The 26,731-nt window shown below is 38.9% G+C and overlaps 1 protein-coding gene across 1 annotated transcript; it reads left to right on the forward strand.

Annotated features, from left to right (window-relative positions):
* The first annotated feature begins 2,688 nt into the window (after nucleotides 1-2,688).
* LOC120785923 (CMP-N-acetylneuraminate-beta-galactosamide-alpha-2,3-sialyltransferase 1-like) lies at nucleotides 2,689-26,731 on the forward strand. The gene is made up of 6 exons (XM_040120915.1): nucleotides 2,689-3,289; nucleotides 5,675-5,868; nucleotides 19,615-19,794; nucleotides 22,437-22,482; nucleotides 24,937-25,056; nucleotides 25,330-26,731. The coding sequence occupies exons 1-6, from the start codon at nucleotides 2,999-3,001 to the stop codon at nucleotides 25,501-25,503; spliced, it is 1,005 nt and encodes a 334-aa protein (XP_039976849.1). The 5' UTR covers nucleotides 2,689-2,998; the 3' UTR covers nucleotides 25,504-26,731.

Here is a 26,731-nt window from a genome sequence, read left to right on the forward strand (position 1 = left end):
CCAGTAAAAGACATAACGTTGTTATGTTAAATCGCCATCACATTTATGTAACTATGTGCATGTCTACAAGGTTACTCCTGAGTGTTAACTCCCACTGAGAGGCTTGATGCAGCTCAGCAAGCATACTCTTTCAGCTCAGCACAGATACCTCTCTGGAGTATGTAATAAATAGGAGTCTTCAAAACGGCAGATTTTTGATTTCTTAAATTGTTCACAAATAGCAGAGGTAAGCTGGGAAGAAAAACAATTTCCACAGAACAAAAACTGAAAATACTTTACTGTAACTACACCCTGCAAAGTTGATGACTTCTCAAAATAGAAGATTAGGGTGAAAATCACAGCTCACACACTGCTGCTTACCACCCCCTCTCCTTCTCTGTTCCTCCCTCTCCCTTCTGAAGTGTGAACAGACGCTTTGCTGTCTCAGCTTGGTGAACTTTGATCAGCGCAGGGTTGCCAGCCTCCAGTCGGACAAGGTCAGGGGAACGTGATGACGGTCGGTGTCTTGTCAAAAGCGGGGAGTCGCCACCTGTTCGAGAATATTTTCGCCTTGCTTTCACATCTACCTGGACCGTTAATGCCAAGGGGCTTCAAATTGTGTGGCGTCAACAGCCTGCTTAATAGAAGTAGGCCTAGTCATTGAAGTGTCCATTACAAGTGTCCCCAGGTTTCCTTGTCAAACTTCTTGCCTTAGAGAATAACCAACATTGGGCTGTATGCAAATCCACAGTCCGCTGTGAGTTAGGGAGCTACAAACATCAGACTGGATCACTCATTAGCCTTCCCGTGCACTGGCCTGTGTCAGTGCTGCTGAAAAATGGCTGTATAGTTTGTTTTTCTGCTCCGATAGCGAGAATGAAATCAACAGGCAAGCTGTGTCACTGCATAGTTATTCTCAGCCAGTCTTAAACCCAATCCTTTTTGCTTCCCTCCAGGACGGAATTTGAATGACCTGATCAATTTCTAAGCAGGAAGACCCACCGCCTTTCACTCGTCATAATGGAGTTTCCCACAAATCTTCTGTATGAAGGGCTCGCTCGGAAATTGCTGGGAGCAAAGGGCAGGTAGCCTGTTTCTAGGTTTCCTTTTTCAGATATATTTCTCACCCTGTGTGCAGTGATGATAGCGCTTTATCTCCAATGTGGATCTGCTGTTAGCCAAATATAGAAGTCTTTGTGGAATCCTAAACACAGCTGCACATCAGAATTAAGCCCAGGCCTTTTTTAAAGGCAGAGGTGGCCTGGAGGTATGCCTGCTTTGTCAGTTGTGAACAACCGTGGTCTGAAAAAACATTCTATTTTATTCTGGGAATCTTGTCATGAGCATGCTTCTGACATATAGGCTCAATAGTAGGTCTAACATGATTTAGGGTTCCCAGACCTTATTGTCAGACAGATGCCCAAAGCTCTGTCAGATGAAGTCAAGTACATACCACCCATCATGTTCCAAATGTGTTTATTGATTGCGAACTGGTTGTTCTTTAACACTATTAATTATATAAAAGTGGATATTGTTACACTATGTTTTTCAAAGGATTGAACGGTCAGTGTTGTGGTTGCTTTGGTGAAGTTTGCATTTGTCATACTTACCTTGGCATCACAGAAGTTGGACATTTTTCTTAGCTATTTAATTCAACCACTTACTGTGTCTATTACTTGTAGCTACGCATTCCACTTTTGTGTTTTATTGTGGAAACTGTTGACACGTTCCTGCTGGCTTGCTAACTAGTTTTCATGTATTTTCAATCGCAACATGTAATATTCAGGTGTTACAGCACACTCAGTATATGGATATCTTATTCTCAAACTAAATTGTGATGTCTCTTTTTTTCACATTAGTTGAGATATTCCACAATGTTTCCGTTTACCTCTGGCAACTGCTGAAGCACACCCTTGGTTTGGAATCACTGGTTTAAGTTATATAACCTACAACTGGCGTGGTGGGGAAAAAAAACTTTTAAAATCCCAATTTGGAAATTTGAATTGGATGCATTTAAATTGGGAGACTGTGTAAGACAATCAGGAGAAGAGCAAAATGACAGCAAACTGTTTCCCTAATGTATACTTTCTGAATTTAAATTTGTGAATGTGACACTGGATCAATGACTCATATTGGTATTATCCAAATTAGTCAATGATTTGTGCATTTGGACTTTCATTTGATCTCAAATCACAATGGCTGTTTCCAGTTATTGACATATTGTATTCCTAACAGATGTTGTTGCTTGTTAGTTCCAAGAGAACTGTATTTTTCATTTTCACAATCAATTGAGATTTTTCCATTGTTTGATGGTCTCTTTAAGAGCTGAGAGACTGTGACACATCCTGTGTAATTAGGGAGTCTAAAAAAAACCCAAAAAAACAGCAATAAACAAAACACTGAAAATGAAAGACTTTCCACAGTCATACACAGACATTTTAGGGTGATGTTACAGAAATGTAAATAGTCTCATCTAGGAACTATTTTTGCTGTGTAATTACAAGAACACTGAGCGCAGAATTTACACTCTCTGTGCACTTAACAGTATTCGAGGTTCATAGGCTGTTTTTCCCTACTTTTTTCCGGTATGTCTGTCACAAAAGTGTCCTTCTGTTCACATTCTAGGTGGATCATTAAAGAATGGATGACACATCAGTCACTGACCTCACAGTGTCAACATCTGAACAGTCAGTGAAAGCGGCTGAATCTGATCAACCAGGAGTAATCAAGCTGACAGAACCAGGCAGTGGATCTACCTTCCTTTGGTTTATGTAAATCTGCAAAGAAACCACATGGATGGATTTTATAAAGGATATTCATTTACCATGTACTGTGTTTTCTGAAAGATAAGAACAAAAGGGTATGCTCGTTCGACAGCTGTGACATAGCTGAGCCACTTGCACCATGTGGTCAAGAGGGTTGCTTTTCTCACACTTTCAGGACTCTAGATTTATCATGATGCTATTCTTGTCCATTGTTCTCCCAAAGTTCCCAGGCAACTGATTTTGACTGTGACGACATGTCTCTACCCAAGCGGTGGAGAATCAGGACTTTTGCCCTGCTGTTTTGTGTTATTACGTTTACAATGTTCCTGTTCAGTTACACTTTGCGGGACCCCTCGCTCTACTTCTTCAAGTACGCTTTTCGCCTGTCAGACAACTTTTTCTCCAAAGGGCTATGCGCCTGTCGACAGTGCATGGCAGAGCTGGAGAACGACCCCTGGTTCGCTGAGCACTTCAATCAGTCCATACACCCTCTGATGACCAGAGAGAACAGCGTCCTTTCTGATGAAACCTTTAAATGGTGGCAGGTAAGATCTGGGGTTTTTGTATAGGGGATTTGCAATGCTATCCTACGGAGGACTGAGAAAAACATGCACAGTCAGCTCCTGAGAGAAGATGAGGTGCTGAAAAGAAAGATCATGAATAAAAAACAGAGATCCCACCCTGCTGTAATGCTTCTAAGAAGTGTTTGTTTTCGCCACATTGATTGTTTCAAATCCAAGGGATCTTCACCAAGATCAAGTTGTGAAGCAAACTCCCACGCAAAATTTGTTCACATTTACCAAGTGAGATGGTGGATATGGAAATTGTTGTTATTTCCCAGCATCTCTCCCAAATCTGTGGATGAAGTGAGAGATATTTCCATAATAACTTCAATGTATAGGTGATACCATAAGCCTTAACTCACCTAAAATCACCCCCTGCAGTCTGTCTCCTTCATTCTGCCAGAAATAAGCCAAATACCAAACAAATATTCTGCATGAATATGTGTTTGGACTACTTACTCCCAACAGTATGTCTATTTGGGAAAAAATATAGCCTTCAATACCTTTAAACTTTTTGGAGTCATTAAAACAATACATCAAATATGTAAATATACATAATAACTTTCTCCAGCCCCCAACGGAGAGGCATGAACATAGATAGTGTTTGACACTGTATTTTACTTTTCTTTGGATGTTTCCTATTAGTTATATCATGGCCATGGAAATAACTCGATACTGATTGGATGGCAGGTATTGTATATCAGATAAATATATCAGTCAGTTAGTTGTATTATGGGAAGTGTAGTTTATGGAGCTTGACCCATATTAGGAACTGAAAGTCAGGACATATCATCATATCCTTTATAGTCAGCTTCTCAGTTTTACGGAGCTACAATAGTAATTCGCTGTAGTGTTTCCTTAATGGTCACCTAATGGTACTGTTTAGATAAAGAAACCACACAGTAAATTGTTTCTCTCCAGTTAGAGCTAACATGATTATGCATTTTCAGTCTTTGCTTTACAATTTATTGAATGTAGAAAAAGGAATATCCACCAAAAATCCACTAACTTTAGTCCAGTTTTTTACTACCACCATGACAATGCAGTCAGTGGAAGAGGGGTTATCTCTGCCTCCCCCATGATGGATTTTGTCATCTGTTTGATTGAGTGTCAATGTTAAATGACTGCTCAAGAGCGAAACCTTTGGATTTGGACTGACTGACAGAAAAAAGCTGACATTTACTGATATTTCCTCATATCAAACTCCAGTTTAAGTCCACTGGAAATACCTTCATGGATACAATGCCTAGTACATTTGGCCAGTCATTCACAGAGATCATAGATCATAAAACACACCAAACATAAAAATGAACCCAGAATTAATAGATACAATAGCTGTTAAACTGTTTTATAGAGGATTTCTTTTTTAAATCAACTTTCTTGTAAATTAGAATTCAAGTCAGCTATATAACTAATTACTTACCAGCCTTAATTTAATTCTATCAAACCAATATATACTATACTTTCGGCACACCCCATTATTAGAGTACAGCTCTCTAAATTAGAAAAGCCCATTCATAAAATTTATGTCATACAATTATCCTACCTTTGTCTGTAAGGCATCCAGTGCCTTAGGTATTCCCGCATTCACCTCACACCATGTCCAATTAAAGGCAAGAATAGAAAAATTACTGCAAGGTTGCCTCCTGTCACTACTCATTTCAGGAAATGCCTCTCACAGGGAGCTTGATGAGGCAAGTGTCACATATCAACGCTAGCCCAGCCAGATGGTTGCGCTGCTGCAAGGCAAGGGCACGACCTCCACGAGTACTAGGGCTATTTGTTCCAATGACATGTCAAAGCTTAAGTGTAACGTCTGTAAAGGAGAGATTCTCATTAGATGGGAAATATGTCTGATACATGTCGAGTAATCTGGGTTTTTTTGCAGAATGATACTGAAGTACAGTTTTCGTCTTATGATTAAAAGCTGTATTTCAGTCATTTTAACCGATATGTCAAATAAAATTCAAAAATGTTAAATTGTTTCCTCAGAATTGTATTGGCATGGTGAAAAAGTCTCCATAAAAATAATTAGACCATGAGTCACTAAAACTCTACATTAAATCTCATGTGAGACTGTAGCAGAACATTCTGTATCCGTTCTGTGTTTCCAACTGGGACGGCGGAATACGTAACAGTAGTGCACACACATTCCTGCATTTATTTGCCGTCTCTCCGAGTTCAAAGCCACCAGAAGAGGGCCAGACCAGAAGAGCCCCCCCCCCCAGACGGAGCTAAGCTGCCCCTGAGGTTATTTCAGAAATGTGCTCGGTGTCTCGAGCTCTGCTGCCCTTGTTCAATCACTTCTACTTAAAGTGGCCCTGGAGCTGGGGCTCCCTCTGAGGCCTGTCTCTGCTGTGTCACCAGTGGTTGCAGTCAGAGAGGCAGCCGGCCAACTTCAGTGAAGTGGTGGAGGAGCTGTTCCAAGTGATCCCTGGTGAGGCGACCTACATGGATGCCAGCCCCGAGCGCTGCAGGACCTGCGCTGTGGTGGGGAACTCTGGCAACCTGAAGGGCTCCCAGTACGGCGGCCTCATCGACTCCAGTGATTTCATCATAAGGTCAGTAAGCACTTCAGTCTTTGGTGTGGTTGCAAGAATAACACAGTCCCATACTCTTGGCATTTGCAGTGGTATGTACCCCTTTTTGTCACTGACAAGAGTATCATTTCACTTCCTTGGAAAGTTTAATTTCCTTTTCTTACACATTGGGTCTTATTTAGATAGCTCTGGCTAAAATTTCTATCAATTATGATGACACTGTTCCTACCACATTAAATGACAATTTTCGACAATTTAGCTAGATTATCTAAACCTCTTGATGTGAAGGTAAAACCTGAGGTATGCTGCTGAAATGCTGGTAATACTTCCTCATTCACACAATTGGTAATTAACACTATGTATGACTAAATAGATTAATCTGTTATTCATATTGTCTATCGAATGTTGGGGGTATTGCGAAATATCCCCATCACAATTTGCTGAAGCCCAAACTTATTGAAAGTGTTTGTTCTGTCAGATCAAAATTCACTGATATTCCTTTTATTATCATGAAAGACTGTGAAAACCAACAAATACACACATTTGATATGGCTGGAATCAGTCATTTTTTTGGCATTTTTACTTAGAAAATGACTTAAATGATTATCAAAATAGTTTAAGATTTTCTGTCTATTAATAGACCGGAAGTATCCTTTAATATTTATGCTTTACCAGTTGAGCTAATGTCTTGAGCTTTTTTGAGTTGTGAGGGGTTTTTTTGGTTTCTATTCACTTCTGGGGCATTTTTTGCCTTTATTCGAAGGCAGCCAGTACAGAGGTGACAGAAAATGAGGGGAGAGGGAGGGGGAAAGACATACGGTAATGGTGGGAATCGTACCTGCGTTGCTGCTGTATGTGTCTTAACCACTTGATCACCTGGACAGCCCATATACTGAGCTTTTACTGGACTGGACCTAATTAAAATTGGTTTTCATTTCATTACATTCACTCGTAGGTTTTAGTTAGTAGGTATCAGCTCTAAGTAGTTGTGTGTGCCTTTATGTTGTCTCCCCACTGTGTCACTGATGAGCTCTGTGTCAAATATATAATCAAACCAGCTGAATCATATCCATCATATTTTATGCGTACAAAAATGTTCTTTCAAGATTAGCTACACACACTAGAAAATGAAAAAGCTTTCTTTTTTGTGTGTGTGTAGCATTCCCATCTCTCTCCCACATTTATTTCTGCTGCGTCCCAGCCTGCACGCAGCTAAGAGGTGTGATTTGACTTCACATATCCTCATTCTGCGCGCAATAAACATTTTAGAAAATTATCTTAACAAAGGAGCAGATGGAAACAACGGAGTTTGAGTATTCAAATGTTTACCCCGTGCCTTAGGGCGGCAAGAAACAAGACAGGAGTTTGTCACCGCCAGTAATCTGTCACATCATTTACAGCTCTGCAGAGAATGAATTGAAAAAGATGGAAAACACCACAAGGAGACTTTCTCCAAGGGGTTGTGGGTGTGCTTTCTGCTGCAAAACTGTTGCCTTCATGATAAAATTAAGCTAATTGGGACGTCCAGGGGTAAACAAACATTCTCTTTCAGCTTTCAGACTTCAGCGTTCATGCAGTATCTCCAGGCTGGACAAATCACAGATTTAAGCGCTGCAAGTTTTGACCCAGAATAAATACTGATCTGTAAACTTAGCTGAAGGCTGCAGGGGAGGAATATCCAAATTCTTCAAGAGTGGAGTGGTATTCCCTTGAATTGTTTTTAGAATCCTGATAACAATTAAGAATTATGTTACAATCTTCTATTGTAGCTATCTATTAAAAGTATACTACGAGAAATAAAAATTCAATCAGTATCCTAAGATTGTTTCTGCACCGAAATGACTGTCGTAAGGAGGGCATAGGATGATATAATAGTTATAGAATATACTTATCATGAGCAACAGAGGATGCAACTCATTTTAAACTGAATGTTTCAAACCAATGGCATCAATAGGATATCAGCTCAGAAATTATATGGGAACACAGTCCAGTCGCTATGAGCAGAGAATGAAGACCAGTGCCTCTCAGATATAACCAAATGCAATCCACCCAGATCCTCTAAAGCCTTCTTTATAGACTATTATGAATATTGAATGGCACTGGCCTATCAGCTAAAGCCTCCTGTTTCCTCAGGAGATTGCCATAGTAAAATAGATTTGAGTCATAAGAAGAGCCTTTGCATCTGGCTTTGACAGGCAAAAGTAAGCTCTGCTTTTGAATAATGAAATTTTATAAAGGATATGTTGTTTGCTGCACTACTAAGTCGTCATAGCTATTAAAATTGGATTTAAATTATGTTTTTCGTTCATTTAAAATATATAAATTGACAGGCCAATGCATACACTCACTAAAATTTTTCAGATGTCTTATCTTACAACTCAAAAGTGCACACCATACCCATTTCCAGTTTGTATCTGCAGATAAAAAGTACATTTTCGACATAAAGTCGATGCTTTTATCTAGTAAATGCAAAAATGCAGCTAACTTTATGGAGTTGAAGACACAGAGATAGTGAAATCACACTTTATCTCTCCTGGAGCTTGGACACATAGAGGGGATAAGGGAGAACAATTTGGACCAAAAAATAAACAAAACTGGCCCACTAGATGCTTTTCTCAAATCATAATCAATTAATTGCAATGGAAAGTGGAACGTAAAGGTGTGGAAAATAACCAAACTATAATTGTGTATAAATATTTGCATGTTAATACAGTGAAAACAAATGAAATTCAGTTAAATAATGCAACACGGTGGGGGTGGAAAAAAGATAACAAAGAGAATAAGTATGTGAGTAACTGTGCGCACTTAATACTTCAAATACTTGTACATGTCACATGATAATGCACAGAATCTTTGAAAGAAGATGTCAGTCACAATATGTAGGCTGTGCAAGTTTAGCGCAGAGATTTGCTGTTGCTGTCTTTGTAGGAATTGCAAATGTCTGCCTTTGTCTCTAATATAATGTTGATAATTTAAATAGATATGGCCGATGTTAATTTTGTCAAGGAAGACGATAATGAACCTTTTTGTTGTTGAAAGCCCAACAACGAAAACAAGACAAGTTATCTTAAGCCAGTAAGTAACCTTTGAGAACGGGAATCATATCACAAGTAAATCGTACATTTTTAGCCACCTGAATGGTACCGTATGGCACCATCAGTAAGTATTACCTAACATTACTGGTTCTTGGAAGGAAAAAAGTGACAGATTTGCGGACTTTATTCATCAGTGCCAACGGAAATCAGACAAGAATCAGCAACAAAACAGCAGGGGCCAACAGGGGGGGGCTGGTGGAACATTATCAAGGCTGTGGGTGGGGGTGTAACGTTAACGTTACTTTCGGTTGAATGTTTTTCATCTTGCTATGCTATCAACAGGAATGAGAGCAAGATTAATGTAAGTTTAAATCTGCACCTAGGTGTCCACTGTACTGCAGCTAGCCTTAAGCCGAACCCAAACGGTGAACAGTATTTTCGGGAGTAAATGAGTGAATCTAGTTTCTGAATAATCCCACCGCTCTGTAGTGGAAAGCGCGTACTGTAGCTGCGGTAATGCTAGGTTAGCAAGGACAAACAGCCAGAGACTGAGAAGAACAGCTGGATTTAATTCGGAAATCACCGCAGAGCAGAGTGACATAAACCATTATAGTTTCGTGTAAACAGGGACCCAGAGCCTTTTCCGCTAACCTTGCGATAAAGAACTACTCCTATAACCATGGTAAGTGAAATGATATTGACAAAAACTAGACCAACATCTTTTGGTACCGATCCCAGTCCTTTAACATTGGGTATCTGCCAATACTGAGTCTGATCTGATATTTTTATGTCCCTGAGTGTTGATTAAAGATATATCTCACACCTTGAAATACCAGCTGTGACCTACTACATCTGATATACCTTATTATTTACTAGCTACTTAATCCAAATACACAAAGTCCTGGTTGAAAGTGTTTATAAATTCAAATTATTGATGAATGAAAGTTTAACAAGGAGAACGTCACACCTGGAATGGGAAATGTGAGATGTCCCTGGCTCGGCTCAGGACATCTCTACTAACATGTCTGAATTATTTGTTGGCTAAAAGTAAAACTAACTAAAATGTAACTTATTATAATTAATGTGATGTTTTTTTAATAAATTTTAATCAAAAGATTAGGGCCTGTGTCCAAAATCACTCCTTTTTTCATTCATTTACTACTTCCTAGGTGTTGATGCTTTAGAGGGGGCTGAGACAAACACTAGCAGAACTAATATCCTAGGTGAAATGAGGACTGGGTAAAGATTGATGTCAAATGGGCTTCATGATGATGTGGCTGTCACGAAGATCTTATCAAGAGTGCAACCAAAGCACTGCTTATATATATCGAAAGCAAATTTCACGCAGTATTCTTGCATGGCTCTCAATTGATCACAACATGGCTTTGTCAACCTGCTATGACATGTTGCCTCAGTATAAAGCCACATTACTGCACTTATCATTTTTGCCAGCCGTGACATCAGCACGGCATCGTCTACCAATTCAATTATTGGATGACAGGGACAGTACCAAGACAAGAGTTATTACTTTGCTATTAGCAGTATAGTTTCCAGAATAGAAGCATGCTATGGAAATATGCCTATTTCTCTTTCTTTATTCTAGTCTGAGCATCATATTCCTAGTCAAAAGGTCACCCTGGCTACACCGGAACAATCGTTGTAACACTAAGGTGTGGAATACATATTTTGCAAAACTCGGGCAACCTATTTGAGGGCAATACTATGTCCAGAATAGCTTTTTCAGAGAGTAGAATCACTCACATCTTTTTTGAACACAGAATATCTGATCAAATGCAATTACATTTTCTAAGTACCTCTGTATGTGCTATGGGCACAGCAGCATGTTTTATTTGAAAAGAAGTAAGCTGTCTTGGATGTATGATTGTCTCATCATTCATATTTACTCTGCTGAATTGAGGATCAGTCAAGCTTATATTCTACACGATGATGTAAGCCCTTGCAAATAACTTAATTAAGATGGATCTTAAAGCCAGCAGATGTAATAGGTAGGCACATCACATTTGTGACTCAAAATCAGTGTTTGAAATTGGCTTTTAAACAGGGATTTTCACAAAACTAATACGCAAGATAACTAGCTTCAGCTAGAAAGAGAGTGTTATTACTATAATGATATGTTCCCAGGGACCCATGAATGACCACAACACGCCTTACAAGTGCCTCTTATCCATCAACGACCTCTGCCTAGGGACAGATATGCTGCACTTGTGTTTGTAATCAGTGCCCTAAAGCTTGAACAGAATTCAAGTACTGAAAGCTTGTTTTTTGCATAATTCCTCTTCATTGTCATTATTATTTCGATTATAACAGAAGGGGAGTAAGACTTTCAAGGATTCATCATTACTAAAATTTGTAATTAAGACTTTGTTTTCATGTTTGCCCAGTCCATTCTGCAGTCATTCTTGTTCTTTGCTGAGTGAACCTATTTGTTATTGTGAAACAAAGAGCAATCAGGAGCTTGATTGCCTCGGCCCGCCTACAAATGTGTCACCAGGGCACTGGAAGAAACAAGGAGCATCATATCTAATGTCCATTTTGTGACATGAATTTTTATGTGAAACAAGAATGAAACAGAAACCCCAACACCAGTGATGGGGAATGTTTCCTTCCGCAGGAAACATTACCTTTGATAATTTAGGTGCAAAGTAAGGCAGGTACAGTAAAGGGAGGAGCATGTAGAATCCTAAGGTGGATTTCTACTTGATGCACGGGGTTAACGGAAGTCCCACCATATATACCTACAGCGTAGGTTTTGATTCATAGCCCAGAGTCTGACTTCACCTGTGGATCGTACCACTGCAGCACTAAACAAGCTCTATCGTACGTGATCAGGCATCAGTATCGTCCTGTAACATCATTCCCCACAATAATTGAGTTTACATTCTTTTGTTTACTTTGTGATACAGAGCGACAATGGGGGGGTTCCTCTTGTCTCCTTACTGAATGGGAGTTTACTATTCTGTGCTGTTATGCAATCACTGTGTTAACGTTTTTATTTGCTATGATCAAGGAAAGAAAGCTTGCAGTGGAAATGGCTTTGCTGGATGTGTGTTACTGACGAGGAGAAGATAACTGAGCCTTTTTTTCAACCTGCTTAATGCTGTTTTTACTACCAACAATTTTCCAACAGGTTTTGCCGTCACCATGTGTTACCTCCGTAGCCGTAGCCACCATAGCCCCACCGTGAAGTTAGGGCTATGGCGGCTAAGGCAGCAAGTTACATCAGTGGATTCACATAAATCTGCAGCTAATTACCATTAGCAAAGAGCAGTGTACAAAACATTCATGCAGGATGGCAGCTGACTGTTTTTAGCCAGCACTGACTGTCACTTTCATCTGAAAAAAATGACAAACCCACAAGCTGTCACTAATTCATGCTAATTTCATGAGTAAATTCACATTAAACTTGTCTGTTTTCTGGTAAAAATCCTCTGCAGCAGATATCTTTACTCAGACAAATGGTGCAGGAACAACCTCCAGTCTATAACACCATTGTACGGTCAGAGTGGACAGATTGTTTTTGTAGTTCCATCAAATCCAACAGAGTGATACGTCTTCTCTCTAGCTGATTGCATCAGTTCAATTTCAGGAGTCACATTCTCTATTAAAGCTTTCATTTATCCTATCAATAATTTAAACTTATAAACGTAATATTTTTGAACTAGCGCCATCAGTAGTTGAATTAAGTAGGTGTGTCAGCCATTATTTCAGTTGGTCAGATACACACGCACTCAGTATCGGTAAATACCCAATATATAAGGACACGGATTGGGGCCAAAAAACTTGATTGGGACGTCCCTACAAAGAAGACAAGCTGTCAGATTAAATTGAAACCCCCAGTTTAGCTATATTGTATAAATTACTTTTTTGAAAGTGAGACCAAAGGTGCATCCAGAGTGTCAGCAAAAACTGTGTACGTACACAACCACTGTCCTACTTGCTAAGTGAATGCTTAACGAGTGTGAAATACAAGATGAGCAAGCACTCATTAGGTGTTCCCACGTTGTACCCGATGAGGGCTCCTTTAACAAGCTGCGCAAGGTGAGGCATGGTGAGGGTTGCACTAGTGCGTTTAATTATAGGGAGTCAGGCAGTCAGTAAAAAACACTGACTGCTGTTGGCTATCCTACCTGACAGTCCAGCAGAGAGCTAAACCTGCAGTGAGTTTACTCCTCCAACTCTTCACAGGAAATCTATTAGATCAAGAATCGATTGTAACATCCTGCTACATATAGTACCTACAAGGTTTACAGTATATTAGACAACCTTTCTCTTGGTCTCTTGGCCTGCGGAGCTCGGCTGCTATTATTGCATCAGCCCACATTTATAAAGAGAGCGCATAATGTAAGCTTTGATGCAAGCTGTGTATAGCTAACAGGCAGAGTACCACACCGTTCCACACTCAGTGCCACATTGAGTGCAACTTTATTATTCATCCTGTTAATTACAAAGCCTCGAGCTTTAAAACCACACCTAAGACTCTGTGTCTTCATTTCATCTGTTGCCTCATTCTGGCCCCACCTGATAAAAATGTATACAGTGTTCATCCCTCATCATCATTAATAGTCGTCTAAAACTGCATAGGCATTTTGAAAATTAACACACACTCAGGCTTACAAAGGGGAGTAGTGGTAACAGCAGAGAACTACTGAGCATGTGAAGAAATGCGACAGGACTGAAATACCACTGACCTTTAAAGTGTTAGTTGGCTATTAGATGCTGTATGATCTGGGTGCACCTTGAAGCACAGGGCCATAGTTTGGAATACTGTGGTCCTGGGCTTTGAACGTTTTGAGGACAAATGAATAATTTAGCCAAATAATGTCCAGCAGCCTGCTGGTAGGCAAACAGTCTTGACATTAAAGATGATATTAATCATTTATTAGTATCACAATCTCACTTTTCAAGAGGAAGAAAAAAAGCTGTTATTCCCAGATTGAAAACTACAGGGGTCTGAGATTTCAGACCTAACCCAACTGCAGAATAAATGTTGCCCTAATTCCAATCTGATCTCGATAATGTTTCAATGTCAAAACTGACAAATGACTGCAAATAGGAGGACATAAACAGCAGGCATGTAGTTCTCACTAATTAGTTAACCAACTCTGACAGAATCTTTCAATCTTTATCCACTGATCAGTTGCCCAGTAATCACACTACATTGCCATTTTGTTTGCCGTAAATTATTCAGCTCGACATTTAGTGTTTATGTTAGCTGATTTCTTGTTGGGGAGTATTTTGTTTTGTTTTCCAAACCAGTCATTAGCATGTGATGTACCCATCTGGCCAATGTCCTTTTTTGCTAACACACAATCTGTGGGAGCAGTTGCTAGGAACAGTTCACCTAAAGTTTTTCACAACAATCAAAGAAATTTTAGATATTTAGATTTTGGGAGTAATTATATGTGTAAGTCGACTTGCAGCAGCCTGACCGCTGCGTCAGTCTCATGCAGTCATGGCACCATTTTTGTGGCCATTTTTGGTCCGTTTGTTTCATGGATGTAGCTAGGTACCTAACGAGCTATGTGGGAAGATGACATCCCCTTTCTTGACTTTCTTGAAGCCCACAAAGCTCTAATCTGTTAAACTTTTTATCTACCTGGTAGGAACAGCCATCAGTGGGTATAACACCAGACCTATATGAATTACTGAATGAATCGGAGATGTGGGTGGCAATTCAGACATCTGGAACCTGGCAAAGTGATCAAGTGCAGTCTGTAACAGTCAGAAAGCATTTGGTTCATAAATGAAAAGGGATTCATTACTTTGCCATGATGTGAGAACATGAAGCCAGGCCACAGATATTCTTCGCATTCCCAACAAAATGGCTAAATGATCGAAGGGACATATGTCATTACACATACAGCCGTTTTCCACCAATGCAGTGCTGTTGGTTGTGCCGAATCTACAACAATCTTCTTTTTTGAGGTTTATTGGCCGTTGGCAAACAGCGAATTGTTACATTACCACCACCGACTGGTATGGAGTGTGGACTATGAAACGTTTGGTTCTCAAACCTATAGAAATGCAGGCAAGTTCTCAAAAACTGCCTGCATTTTTATGCACTGACACCGTCCTGGTGGAAAAGAGGCAATCGTGAAATGTGCCAGAAGTTGGGTGAGTATCCTATGGAAGCCCAGTGCTCACATTACTGTAATAGTGTTTTTACATATCGTTAGGTGCTTCAGTGAGTATCATGCTGTCATAAATCAACTGAACCCTCTGACATGTGACACCATTCTCTAGCCCTGTTGTAAGTTCCTTTAAACTACCTTTGAAGCCTATTGCTACCCAAAAAAGAGCAGATACGTGGCTGCTTAACCATACCTTATATCTACTTTGTTTCTCCTTAACTAACCTACATTGGCTGGCCCCACTTGCCACTGATGTAGACAGTTTTATCTGAATATGTGAGCGGTATCTGTAAGTAAAAGAAAAAGTGTCAGAACCATGGACAGCTTCAGGAGGGAAGGTAGAGAAAGAGGCTATAGCTGCCTTCTACTAAATATTATAAAAAATCAAACTTACCACTTAGTGAGAAAGTCAAGGACTTTAATTGATTTTAATTATTTCTTTAATTTTATCATTCATGGCAGTGTAAGAAATGCTATGAGATAGTGATTGACAATTTATTAGTTTTTCAAGAAGTCCCAAACAGGAAATCTTGGGGGGTCCCTCACCCCACCAGCACCACCACCCCCCGTCCCACCTCACTTTTATATTATCTATAAATAACCTAAGCACTGAGGCATGATAGTAAGACAGTGTGTAAAGGACCAAGCCTTGCACAAACAGAAGCCTATAATCCACCCTGGCAGGTGTACTGAAATATTGTACCCACACCGGCTTACGCAACAATAAACTGAGCAAATATACACTGATGTGAAATCAAATAAACAATTAAAATGTCTCCCTCAGTGATGTATAATGAATGGATGTTTCTTTTTTAATCTGAAGTGAAGTCACTGATCTGATGCAGGTTCTTGGTTGTATTCACCCACTGATGTCTAAAAGACGTCTTTGGTCAGGCTGCGTCTGAAAATACGTACAGAAATGACAGTTCTCTTCTTTGCTCTGAAGTGCTTCGACTCTGAAAAACATCACGCAGGAAAATCACATTTAAATTAATGATGTAGACCCTTGCACGGTTCAACCTGACTTGTAGATTTGAGCTTTTAAATGTCACTTAAACTGACTGAAGTTAATTGATGCTTAAAGTGCTGGCACTTTATATTTTGAGCCCCCATATAGTTCTGCTATAAATCACTGGTCAAGATATCTGTCATTAGTAAAAGGATATGCACTCTGAATTTCACTCTTCCACTGAAAGGGAGTCATCTTTCCAGTTTTCATGCTTTCTCTGGAGGGGTGTTACAGACCTGTACTTGTCTCCCTCTGAGCTATATGATTCTCCAAATCTATTATTACCGAGAGCCACATCAAAATCTTTACACAGGCTATTATTTGATATGCACAAAATATTCATCCTCAATATCTTATAAGCATCCTTTATCACACAACATTGTTGTGGCCTGTGTTTCCTGAGTAGATGTGTATTCCGGGTAAAAAGCCTTGAGCGAAAAGTCTTGTTGGCGAGATGGGCTTTTCAAAAGCTCAATACATCTACTCCAGTTTGTTTCAAGTCAGTCTGCTACAAATTTCCATTGGGGGGGGGGTTAGAGCAGAAGTTTAATATTGACTAGACCAATCTGAAATATTCGACTTCTAAGACCACTTGACACCACATGCCCCCAAAAGATTAAGTGAACGATCAGCTCACTGAATCCACTTAACAACTAAAGTTAACCCCTCCAGTGCCCTTACAGACTTGCATTATTGTAGCACTACAGTGAGCAATGGCGAGAACCATACAGCCTTCTCAAATCTTGAGAGGAGCTTTCACGCAACATGAAAATTGTTTCGCTAAATCAATAACAATTTTGTGCTGTTCAACAATATAACAGTGCTTTGCTTTTTGGTGTTTTGGGTTTTGTGTTTTTTGATGTTAAATGGGATATAATTAGGTTGTTTTTGAGAAATACAAAAAAATAGAAGAAGAAAATAACAAAGTTGAGAGCAACATTACATAAAGTTCCATCAAAGCCTAGTCTTGATTCCTGTTGTCTCTTGTATATTTATATAACTGTGGTAAATTATGACTTGCGGATGAGTATTATGAATAAGAACATAGATGAGTGTCTCTGAAGCATTTCACGTGGCCTCCTAGGACAAGTGTGGGTTAAATACAACATTTAAGGACAGTGGATATTTATAATATATGGGTAATAGGGGCTTAAATTAAGAGCTAAGGAAAACTAACCTTACCTTTAAGCACTAATACAAAGCAATGTGGTGTTACAGTAGAATCTCTCTGAATGTACTGCAGTAGTGTTGAATTCCTCATATTGTATTATTTGATATGTGGCATGGTGCTCCTCTGCCCTCACTCTCATACTTTTTCATTTGCTCTGGACAGTAAAGATCCATGTGCTGAGCAGTTCTTAACTTCCCAGATGCTGTAGTTACCATTAAGGGAGGAACCCACCAATGTAGTCGGGCCAAAAACTGTTCTTTTTTCTACTGAGATAGCGCACCACAAAAACCTCTTGGAATTTTTTTAATTTTTTTCCATACATTGCAGTTTTATCTCGTTCAGAGCCATGAACCTGGTTGCTTTGGATGACTGTGCTCATCTTTCCAAGAAATCAAAGCAACATACAGCAGTCGCAAAAGCTGGCTTTACTTCCCTGAACAGCTGATAGAAGAAGCAGGACTTATTATTTGTTAATGGCAAGTAAACCAATCGCTCCTTTTCTCCTCCTTCTCTCCATTTCTGATGTGGACCGAACAGGCTGTGCTGAGTTTTGTATGTGTGATCATATAAAATGACACATCATCATTCTGTAAAGTACTGACACCCCCCCCCCCCCAAAATGCTCCAACTGATGATGTAACATCATAATAATCAGTGCCATGTCCATACTAACTACAGACACATCTGGTGCGGCGGTATTATTTCCGGTGACACACCACTTCTCTCCTCTGGGACTGACTGACCCTCCTATTTCACAGCTGTAGCATTGCTTCACTTCGATGTTGCATTAAAGACAGCTGCGCATCATTTCTTTACTTCCCTCTTGTTTTCAGAAGCTGATTTAAAATATGTTTTTAATTCAGTTTGTTTTTAATTCAACTTTGATTTTAACTTGTTTTTTCTTTGGTACTGGATTAGATCTTTTTGGCTTGACTATGAAAGGTTGTTAGAAAAGTGTTGAAAGCCAAATATGTATTATCATCCGACTCTGCAATTTGCCTCCGCTCTACAGAGGGTTTTAACGACTTTCAGCTCTTTGTTTTGGTTTTTACGGCAGCTCCACCATTTTGCTTCATTACCACCCCTTTCATCAACTTTGTTTCCAAAAGCAGTAGGCTTAAAATTCATCAGGGGGCGGAAACACACCCAACTCCAAGTGAAGGATGATGGTGCTCCATGTCTGCTGGATGTATAATTAAGCAATTGTTAACACGTTAACAGCTATCACATTAGCCGTATCAACTTTAAAGGTATTAATATGTCAGTGATGTTTACATTTTGTTTCTTTTTCCCTCAAGTGGCCCAAAAATAAGTTAATGCAGGTTTATGTAGAGATTTAAGGTGTTGTATGTAGAAAATTACATAAATTGCAAATTGGACCATACATATGACTGACTTGAGCGATGAAACACAACACTATTTCATATTAATATCACTGATGTAAAGCTGGAGTTATACTTCTCCGGGCTGCACGTAGATGAGAGTGCACAGGTGGGGAAGGTTGAGCGTTATATCTATTTATGTTTCATTTCACATTTCATGTTTCATTCACTTTGGTTGTATTTGTCCAAGACTGTCTTTCATGTATGGAGTTATGCAATGTCAGGGTAATTTTTTTAAACACAAGAAGCTACGTTTTAGGTTCAAACATGAAATAGTGAAGAAATTCTCATCAACTCTAACAGCCTAGCAGCAAAATGCTTCTTGCGAGAGGTCGTTTTGAGTCCTGACAGGCTCAGGCTGGAAATGTCAAGCTGTTATATAGCTGTCACCTCAGAGTCAGTAATGAGGAAGATAATATTGCTCAGACTGGAGCACCCAAACAGGTGATGCTAGTCACACGGGGGTCAGCTTCGTGATTTTTTCTTTGCTGTGTCAACTTCTTCCACTGACCGAAACCAACTACCACTTTCAAACTATGTTCTCACCAATTACTGCTGCAGCTTGAGTGAGTTTTGTTGAACATAATAATAGGGATTCCACGGCTAGCTTGCCAAGTAGTAATTGTTGTGCTCTAAATGAACACTAGATTGTTCTGAATTGCTGTTTGGATGTCCAAAACATGGTGAAAGCAGGACAAATTGTGCTTTTTCTTTTTTTTTTTCTTTTCTTTTTCTCAAAATAGAGATCCTGCCTGTTTTTTTTTTTTTTTTTATATATATATCTCAGAGTCATGTGGTTTGGCTGACTTGGGGGATTTGTTAAAACGAAACACTCCATAACCCCTTTGTAGAGGGTGGGAATTAGTATGAAAAAAAGCAAAACATTTCACATCTTTGTAACGTGGCTGAAAAAACTCAAGTTGAGCTTTCCTGGAAATTATAAAGATGGCAAAGTAACTAGAAAAAAAGGGAAAGAGGGTTGCGAGAAAATAACCCAGAAACATAAATCTCCTTGCAGAATGAACCAGGCTCCCACCAGTGGCTTTGAGGAAGATGTGGGTGCCAGAACAACTCATCATGTCATGTATCCTGAGAGTGCCATAGACCTGGACAACAATACCAGTCTAGTGCTGATCCCTTTCAAGACTCTGGATCTGCAGTGGCTCATTAGTGCTCTCACCACAGGCACTATTAAACAGTAAGTGTACTTAGCGAATATTTTCATATTAAGAATGGCTCAAATGACTGTGTAATGCCAAATGTGTTGCACGGAGTGACGAATCCCCATGCAGTTCTCCTCAGCTCTACGGAGCTTTTTAGCATGTTTCTGCTTATTGATTTAGTCAGCCCGCAACTTTACTGCTTTGCTTCACTTTCATTGCTCTCATCAATCTCATTTCCAGCCGCATCATACAGCTGTTTTCAGCAAGAAAAAAAAAAAAAACCTCTGATAAACCCACAGCATGCTAGCTTCCCAGCAGCACACAACTAACAACAGACAAAGTTAGCAACTAGCTAGCGAACATAGCGCAACATTGAACAGATAAGCCTGACATTTGCCTCAACAGTTGGTAGGGAGCAAGGCAGACTTAAAAGGAAAATTAATATTGGACTTGGAAACATTAAATGTTTCTCTAATGGTAATGTTGGTAACAACTTAGCCGGGTCAACGTAATAAGGGGATATGTCTATGTTATATTAACAACTTTTTGCAGTGCCCCCAAGTAACCAAAACCATGTAAAAACAGACAATAAATTGATTTAGAAAAAATAAATATATATATATATATATATATATATATATATATATATATATATATATATTGACAATGACAATGTAAGCAGGCACAGAGATGTATGAAAACATGAATATTAGAAAATAAAAAATAAAAAACACTGGTAAGACTTAATTAATGAAAGGGTTGATGCTAAACGTCCAATACATATTCACTTCTAAGACATGATAATTATGCAAACTCAGACACATTTGTTTTTCATAGTGAAGCCATTTCCTCCATCTTCTGTCATGTATTTGTAAGTTAATGTCATTTTTGCATTTCAAGAAATCCTTAAAATTTTAAGTAAATATGTATCATTCTTACACTGATTTCTGTTGATATTCTACCAAGTCATACACAATGAATTCTACATTCGAAAGGGGCTTTCTTATGTTTTTGTTTTTTCTATAATTATTTTTCCCAGAATATCATAGTTGGGAAACAATAAAAAATATAAATGTGCTTTTATTCTCATTTGGAAATGTGTGGAGCAGATATGCTTCATTTACCACCCTATTTTGTCAATGAAATCAGAGTTTAAAAACTTTTGTCCCGTCCGAGAAAGTTCAAAATCGTGAATGCATTATGATCCATTGTGCATGTGTCGCCCTCCCAAATTCATTTACACTCTTCATATACCCGACTGCATAATAATCACACTGCCTCATTATTCCTATGTGTCAGATTGCCATAACAAGGATAATCACTCGGTGTTACTGTTCCAGTAAATTTCACCTTCAGCTGCTTCATTCTGTGACCTGTAATCATTAGCTTGATTACTGGACATCCAATCAATCCATCAATCAATAAATAAATAAATAAATAAAGCCGCTGCCAATAACTCATGCCACTACCATCTAACAGGCCAACATGTTAGATGGTAGAAGGACGAGTAAATCCAAACAAATGCTTCCTATGTATGTGGAGTCGTCTTCCAACCCTGCCCAAGGCAGTCATTCAGTAACATTAAATGCCACTTTACTGGTAGTGCTGTCAGCGTTACCCCAGCAGCCATTGGATCTTCACTGAGTGTTGTGAATTATTTTGTTACATTTTCTAGTCTTGTTAAATAAAGTTGGGGCTCTATTAAAGGAGAGACCTGTGTGAAGGGACACACATTCACACTCCTGAGTTTAAATTTTAACAGTCCTGGAATTTAAGCACTTCTCTATGCAAAAATGTTAAGCCTGTGTGTGTTAAAGGATGTACTTTTTAACATTAGGTTGTACAATGTACTGTAGCGCACCAGACACAAAACAGGTCATTTTCACTTCAGTCTATGCAAATCCTAGAGGAACTGGTTCAGCACACAGTTCCAAACAGCATTAGACCAGTCTATTTAATCTTTGAATTAGACACATTGCTGCAGAGGCAATAACCTTGATAAACCTTGCTTTAATTGGAAACATTTGTCTGGTTTGTATGTAATCACTTACTATGTAATCATTATTTTTCATCTCAGTCATTAGTATGCCATCTCCATACTTTTGTCATTGAAGTGTGCCCATGCGCGGTGTAGAATTTGCATGTTTAACTTTATACTTTATCAGTTCAACATGAATTCTTTCATGAAAATAATACACATACAGGTTTTGCATAGTGCTGCCTCTATATCTGAATCCTGTTGCGGTCTGTGCTGAGTCTTCTAAAGACAATTTTCATACTCCAATTGAATGGCGACCTCACCCTTGTTCTAACAGCCCCCCCCCACCCCATTTTTATGTTTTAGATCTGCATTACCTTACCAGCCTTCAATGATGACTACTCCACACTGCATGTTGTCATGAGATGAAAGATGCAAAATACAAAAGATAGGACAGTGAGCATATGGACCTTATGACTTGATGAACATGACTTTGAAATCGGCCCATAATCTTTAATCCGCATCCCTCAGACAGTTGTACCCTTCCTGATACTGGGCAATATTTTTAGACATTTCCTCAGTACTGCGATTGTGGACGTGGTAAATAAGCAGAACTGTGTTCAGGAAAACAACATTGTGGGCTGTTTTTAAGGTAATTGAAGGCCAGACTTTACGTCCCTGGTATTTTTTGTGTTACAGCACGTATATACCTGTCATGTCCAGGATAAAGGCAAATAAAGATAAGGTAAGTTTTACAAAAATTATGTATAAATATATTTTTTACATATTTTTTAAAAATAAAATAAAATAACTATTGTTTGGGTATGATGCATTTTATTAAAGATAAAAAAATCCAAGGTTGGGATGAAAACTTAATATATCCTATACATACCTTACACCCATACAGTATGTGGTTGTTGAACATGTAATTCCAAAACAATGGGCATTATACTGACGGTGTGCCGGCTTTGTAGTAGTGATTCATAGTGGTTCTTCCATTGGTGGAAGTACATTTACTGCCGTACTGTACTTAAGTTCATTTTATGTGACTTTATGTGACTCCGCTACATTTCAGAGGGAAATGGTTACTTTTTACTCGGCTACAAGTTTATTTTATAACTTTAGCAACTAGTTACTTCTCAGATTACAATTTTACATGCAAAACAAGTGGTTACCTTATAAAATATGATGCAGTGATGTACTATTAAACTAACCAGTAGTATACAAAGTACCTAAAATTGGCTGCATTACTCATTACAACATTAAGTAATAACATCTGGTAACACAATGTATTATTAATCATATAACACTCTGAAGGGTTTATTTCTGAATAATGAATACTTTCATTTTTGCTACTTTATTACAGATGATAAATTTGTACTTTTAATTGAGTAACATTTTGAATGCAGGACTTTTACTTTTAATGGAGTATTTTTAGACCACGATACGTCTACTGGTACTTAGATAAAGATCTGAGTACTTCTTCCACCACTGGCTTTTTCTCTTTGACAAGTGGTATGCTGCTGCTGTTCCACTGCCGTCACGCATATCAAAACAGTCGTCAGCAGATTTGACTGACATATACCGCTCATGCTGGCAGTATATGACAGGTCTTTGTGGTATATGCCACTGCTGGTTATGTTATGTTGCTGCTGTGTGCCACATAAAAATTCCATGCCACTGGATTTCTACTGACAGGTGTTACTTTTCACCAGCATGTACCGTATAAAACTGGCAGCTTATGCCATAACGTTTTACTGGAAGATAACTATTCATTGTAGACAGCTTTTACTGTTGTGTTGAACACTATACTTTTCTGGTAGCTATTAGGGGTGTATCTAAATACGGATACATTATTTGGATATGCACAAATTACGTGCTCTGAACAGATACATGAAATATCGGAATTTTTACGGTAATAACCTGCCCCTCACCACCAGCCCCGGCACATGCTCTCCGACCTGTCTCCCGACTGACACAGTTTACTTGTGTCTTTGTAGTGGTCTTGGTATTTCCAATGTCCCATCGAGGATAGACATCAATAAATCTGTTTAGAATACACATAAAAATGTACTACTCATTACAGATCTCATCAGATCTTGTCTCATAATCATCAGATTAGGGCTTTTTCTTCAGAATCAGAGTAACCCAGGTGATTGTTTGTCTACAGTGTGAACAGGGGCTGATAGCAACCAAAGCTGTAGAGTAAAAACACCTATTGTATGTGTCCCTAGGTTTAAGTTCAATATTCAGACATTCGTGCTCAATAACTTTTCATTACTTTTCATCACACTGGTTGTGCAGTATGGATTAACCTTGTTCTATAGGTTTCATTATGAACTCACGATCAGATATCGAAGCTTTACTGAGCAGGTTAAGTTAGGGAACATTTCAAAGGAGAGAGAGAAAACTATTTAATGCGGATAAAGAAGCAGAGAGAACTGTTTATAGCAACTACTGGTATAGTCCGAATGCAGCAATTTTTTTGACGTAAACAATTAAGATTTGCACCAAACTTGCCGGAGGGGTGGGGCATGGGTTCAAGTAGAACCCATTCAATTTTGGTGCAGATCCAGAAATTTTTTTTATCCCTTTCGTTAACATTGCAGGATAGGGCATTTCTTTTTTGACATTTTCATCAATATTTGGCTCTGGCAGAGGTTTGCACTCTGCTGAGTGACATTGTAGTTTAATTCAAGAAGAGGTATGTGTCAGTTGAGAAACAGTGATACCACAGCAGCGGTATATTCATAAGAATCATCATACGGTAGTGAGAAGTGGTATCAGCCAGGAGAACACCAGCAACATACCACACGTGACATACCGCTAAGAATTGGTAGATAAAAAAAATAGCAGTATACGCCGATGCCACTTAACCCAGAGTGGCATACAATCGACCACTTTTCAATCTCAGTGCTAGTGTGTTATGTCCCTTAATTTGAACTAAGGGGTCCAGTCCAAACCATTTAGAACAGCCCCAGCCCAAAGATCTGAAGAGTACACTATATTTTTGAATGTATATGGTGTATAAAGTTTATATTGAACATTTGTTTTTTTCTGGTATTTCTTTTTCATTACCTAGTTATATATGTAACTGTAACATTATGTAAGCAATTCAGAATAAAAACTTGAATCTTTTTCTGCTCGCTCAGTAGCCTAAATTACCAAAAAAGTTGAAATTCATAAAATTCTTTTTCAGGTGTTGATTTACAGTCCCACATTTTTCAAATACGTCTATGAGTCTTGGCTTGAGGGTCATGGACGATATCCTTCAACCGGCTTCCTTAGCTTACTGCTCGCTATCCACATATGTGATGAGGTAAGGTAAACTACCATATTAAGCACATAAAGTACAAGACTTTGAAAGACAAGAGCTACTCAAATTCCTACACAAGGACAACTTCCAGTTTTATGTTACATTACATTGCATTTTCAGAAAATACCGAACTGTGTTTTGAAAAGTAAAGAATAGATGGATATGAAGTGATGTGAAAATTGAACAAAATCCAGCGATGAATAAATGTATAAAGCTTGTGTGGATGATGTTTTACTGTGGTTGTGAAAAAGTGGTTTTGTTTCTCGTCTGCTCCAGGTCAGTGTGTTTGGATTTGGGGCTGACCAGTACGGGAACTGGCACCACTACTGGGAGGAGAACCATTTGGCCGGAGCTTTCCGACACACAGGAGTCCATGATGGAGATTATGAGTATAATGTCACCCTGCTGCTGGCAGACAAGCACAAAATCCAAATGTTTAAAGGCAGATGATACCAAACCCTTATGTGCAGTGGGATGGCCACTAAATGAACCTCAGCAGTCTTCAATGATTATTTTTCCTTCACCTCACGTCGGAAGAATGTTTTTGTCATGATTTCCAAAGACATTTTCAGATGAACTCTTATAGTCTGTCCAGTTTTCTGTTCTTCACTGAAGCTACTGCTTGAGAAATATCACACCTGTCGACAAACCAACAGTTTCTCTTTATTCCCAGACACAGACAATGACAGACCGCCAAGACAAGACAAAAGCAACACTGCCACTTGTTTCAAAATCTGTATACCCAATTCAAATGTGTCAGGGAGTGAACAGACAAGAAGGCAAGAGACAATGTCTTGTCAGCAAGTAAGCTTTACATAATAGCTTTAGTACTATTATATAGTATGTGTACACAGTTTATTTTCTTTTTGCTTGCTATAGACATAGAGAGGGGCATTTTGTACAAAATTCACCATCGTCATTCATGCAGAGCCTCTCAGAAATATAACCACTGTCTGCTGATCTAAAAGGTGTAGGCTATATTGGAAGCTTTTTAGGTAGAAATTGACAGGCATCAAACTTAAAACTATCTTATCGAGCTTCACAACAAAACAAACCACTGACTATGCTGTAAATATCACTCCAGTTAAAATGTCCACCATATGGCAGTGAAGGTGTTTTACATTTTAATAATGGCAGGTATGAAATCGCTCAGACTGATTTGGAATCTCATAAAGCTCTGCACCCCACAGCTACTTGTGTCTTGCTTGACTGATTGCAGCTCTAAAATGTAGCTTGATATGGCCAAGGGGAACTAAAATCAAGCCGAAAATAAGCCCCAAAGAACATATACTCAGTGAGCACTTTATCAGGAACACCGTACTAATACCCTTTGCTTTCAGAACAGTGTCAGTTCCTTGTGGCCTGGATTCCACAAGATGTTGGAAACCTTCCTTTGATATTCTAGTCTATGTTGACATGATTGCATCACATCATTTTTGCAGATTTGTGAGGTGCACATTCTTGCAGCAAATCTCCTGTTCTACCACATCCTAAAGGTGTTCTACTGGAATCAGATCTGGTGACTGGGGAGGCCACTGACGTCCACTGAACTCATTGTGATGTTCATGAAACCAGATTGAGACGACTTTTGATTTATGACATGGTGCATTATCATGCTGGAAGTAGCCATTAGAAGATGGTAAATTGTTGCTATAAAGGGATGCACATGGTCAGCAAC

Source organism: Xiphias gladius, chromosome 24, assembly GCF_016859285.1.
Source record: "Xiphias gladius isolate SHS-SW01 ecotype Sanya breed wild chromosome 24, ASM1685928v1, whole genome shotgun sequence".
Taxonomy (NCBI): Eukaryota; Metazoa; Chordata; class Actinopteri; order Istiophoriformes; family Xiphiidae; genus Xiphias; species Xiphias gladius.

What these genes read in the sequence shown, in the direction of transcription:
- LOC120785923 (XM_040120915.1), top strand. Translation starts at nt 2,999, where the DNA reads ATGTCTCTACCCAAGCGGTGGAGAATCAGGACTTTTGCCCTGCTGTTT. An exon ending in TCCAGTGATTTCATCATAAG is followed by an intron (nt 5,869 to 19,614) that starts GTCAGTAAGCAC and finishes ATCTCCTTGCAG; the next exon opens with AATGAACCAGGCTCCCACCA. An exon ending in CTATCCACATATGTGATGAG is followed by an intron (nt 25,057 to 25,329) that starts GTAAGGTAAACT and finishes CGTCTGCTCCAG; the next exon opens with GTCAGTGTGTTTGGATTTGG.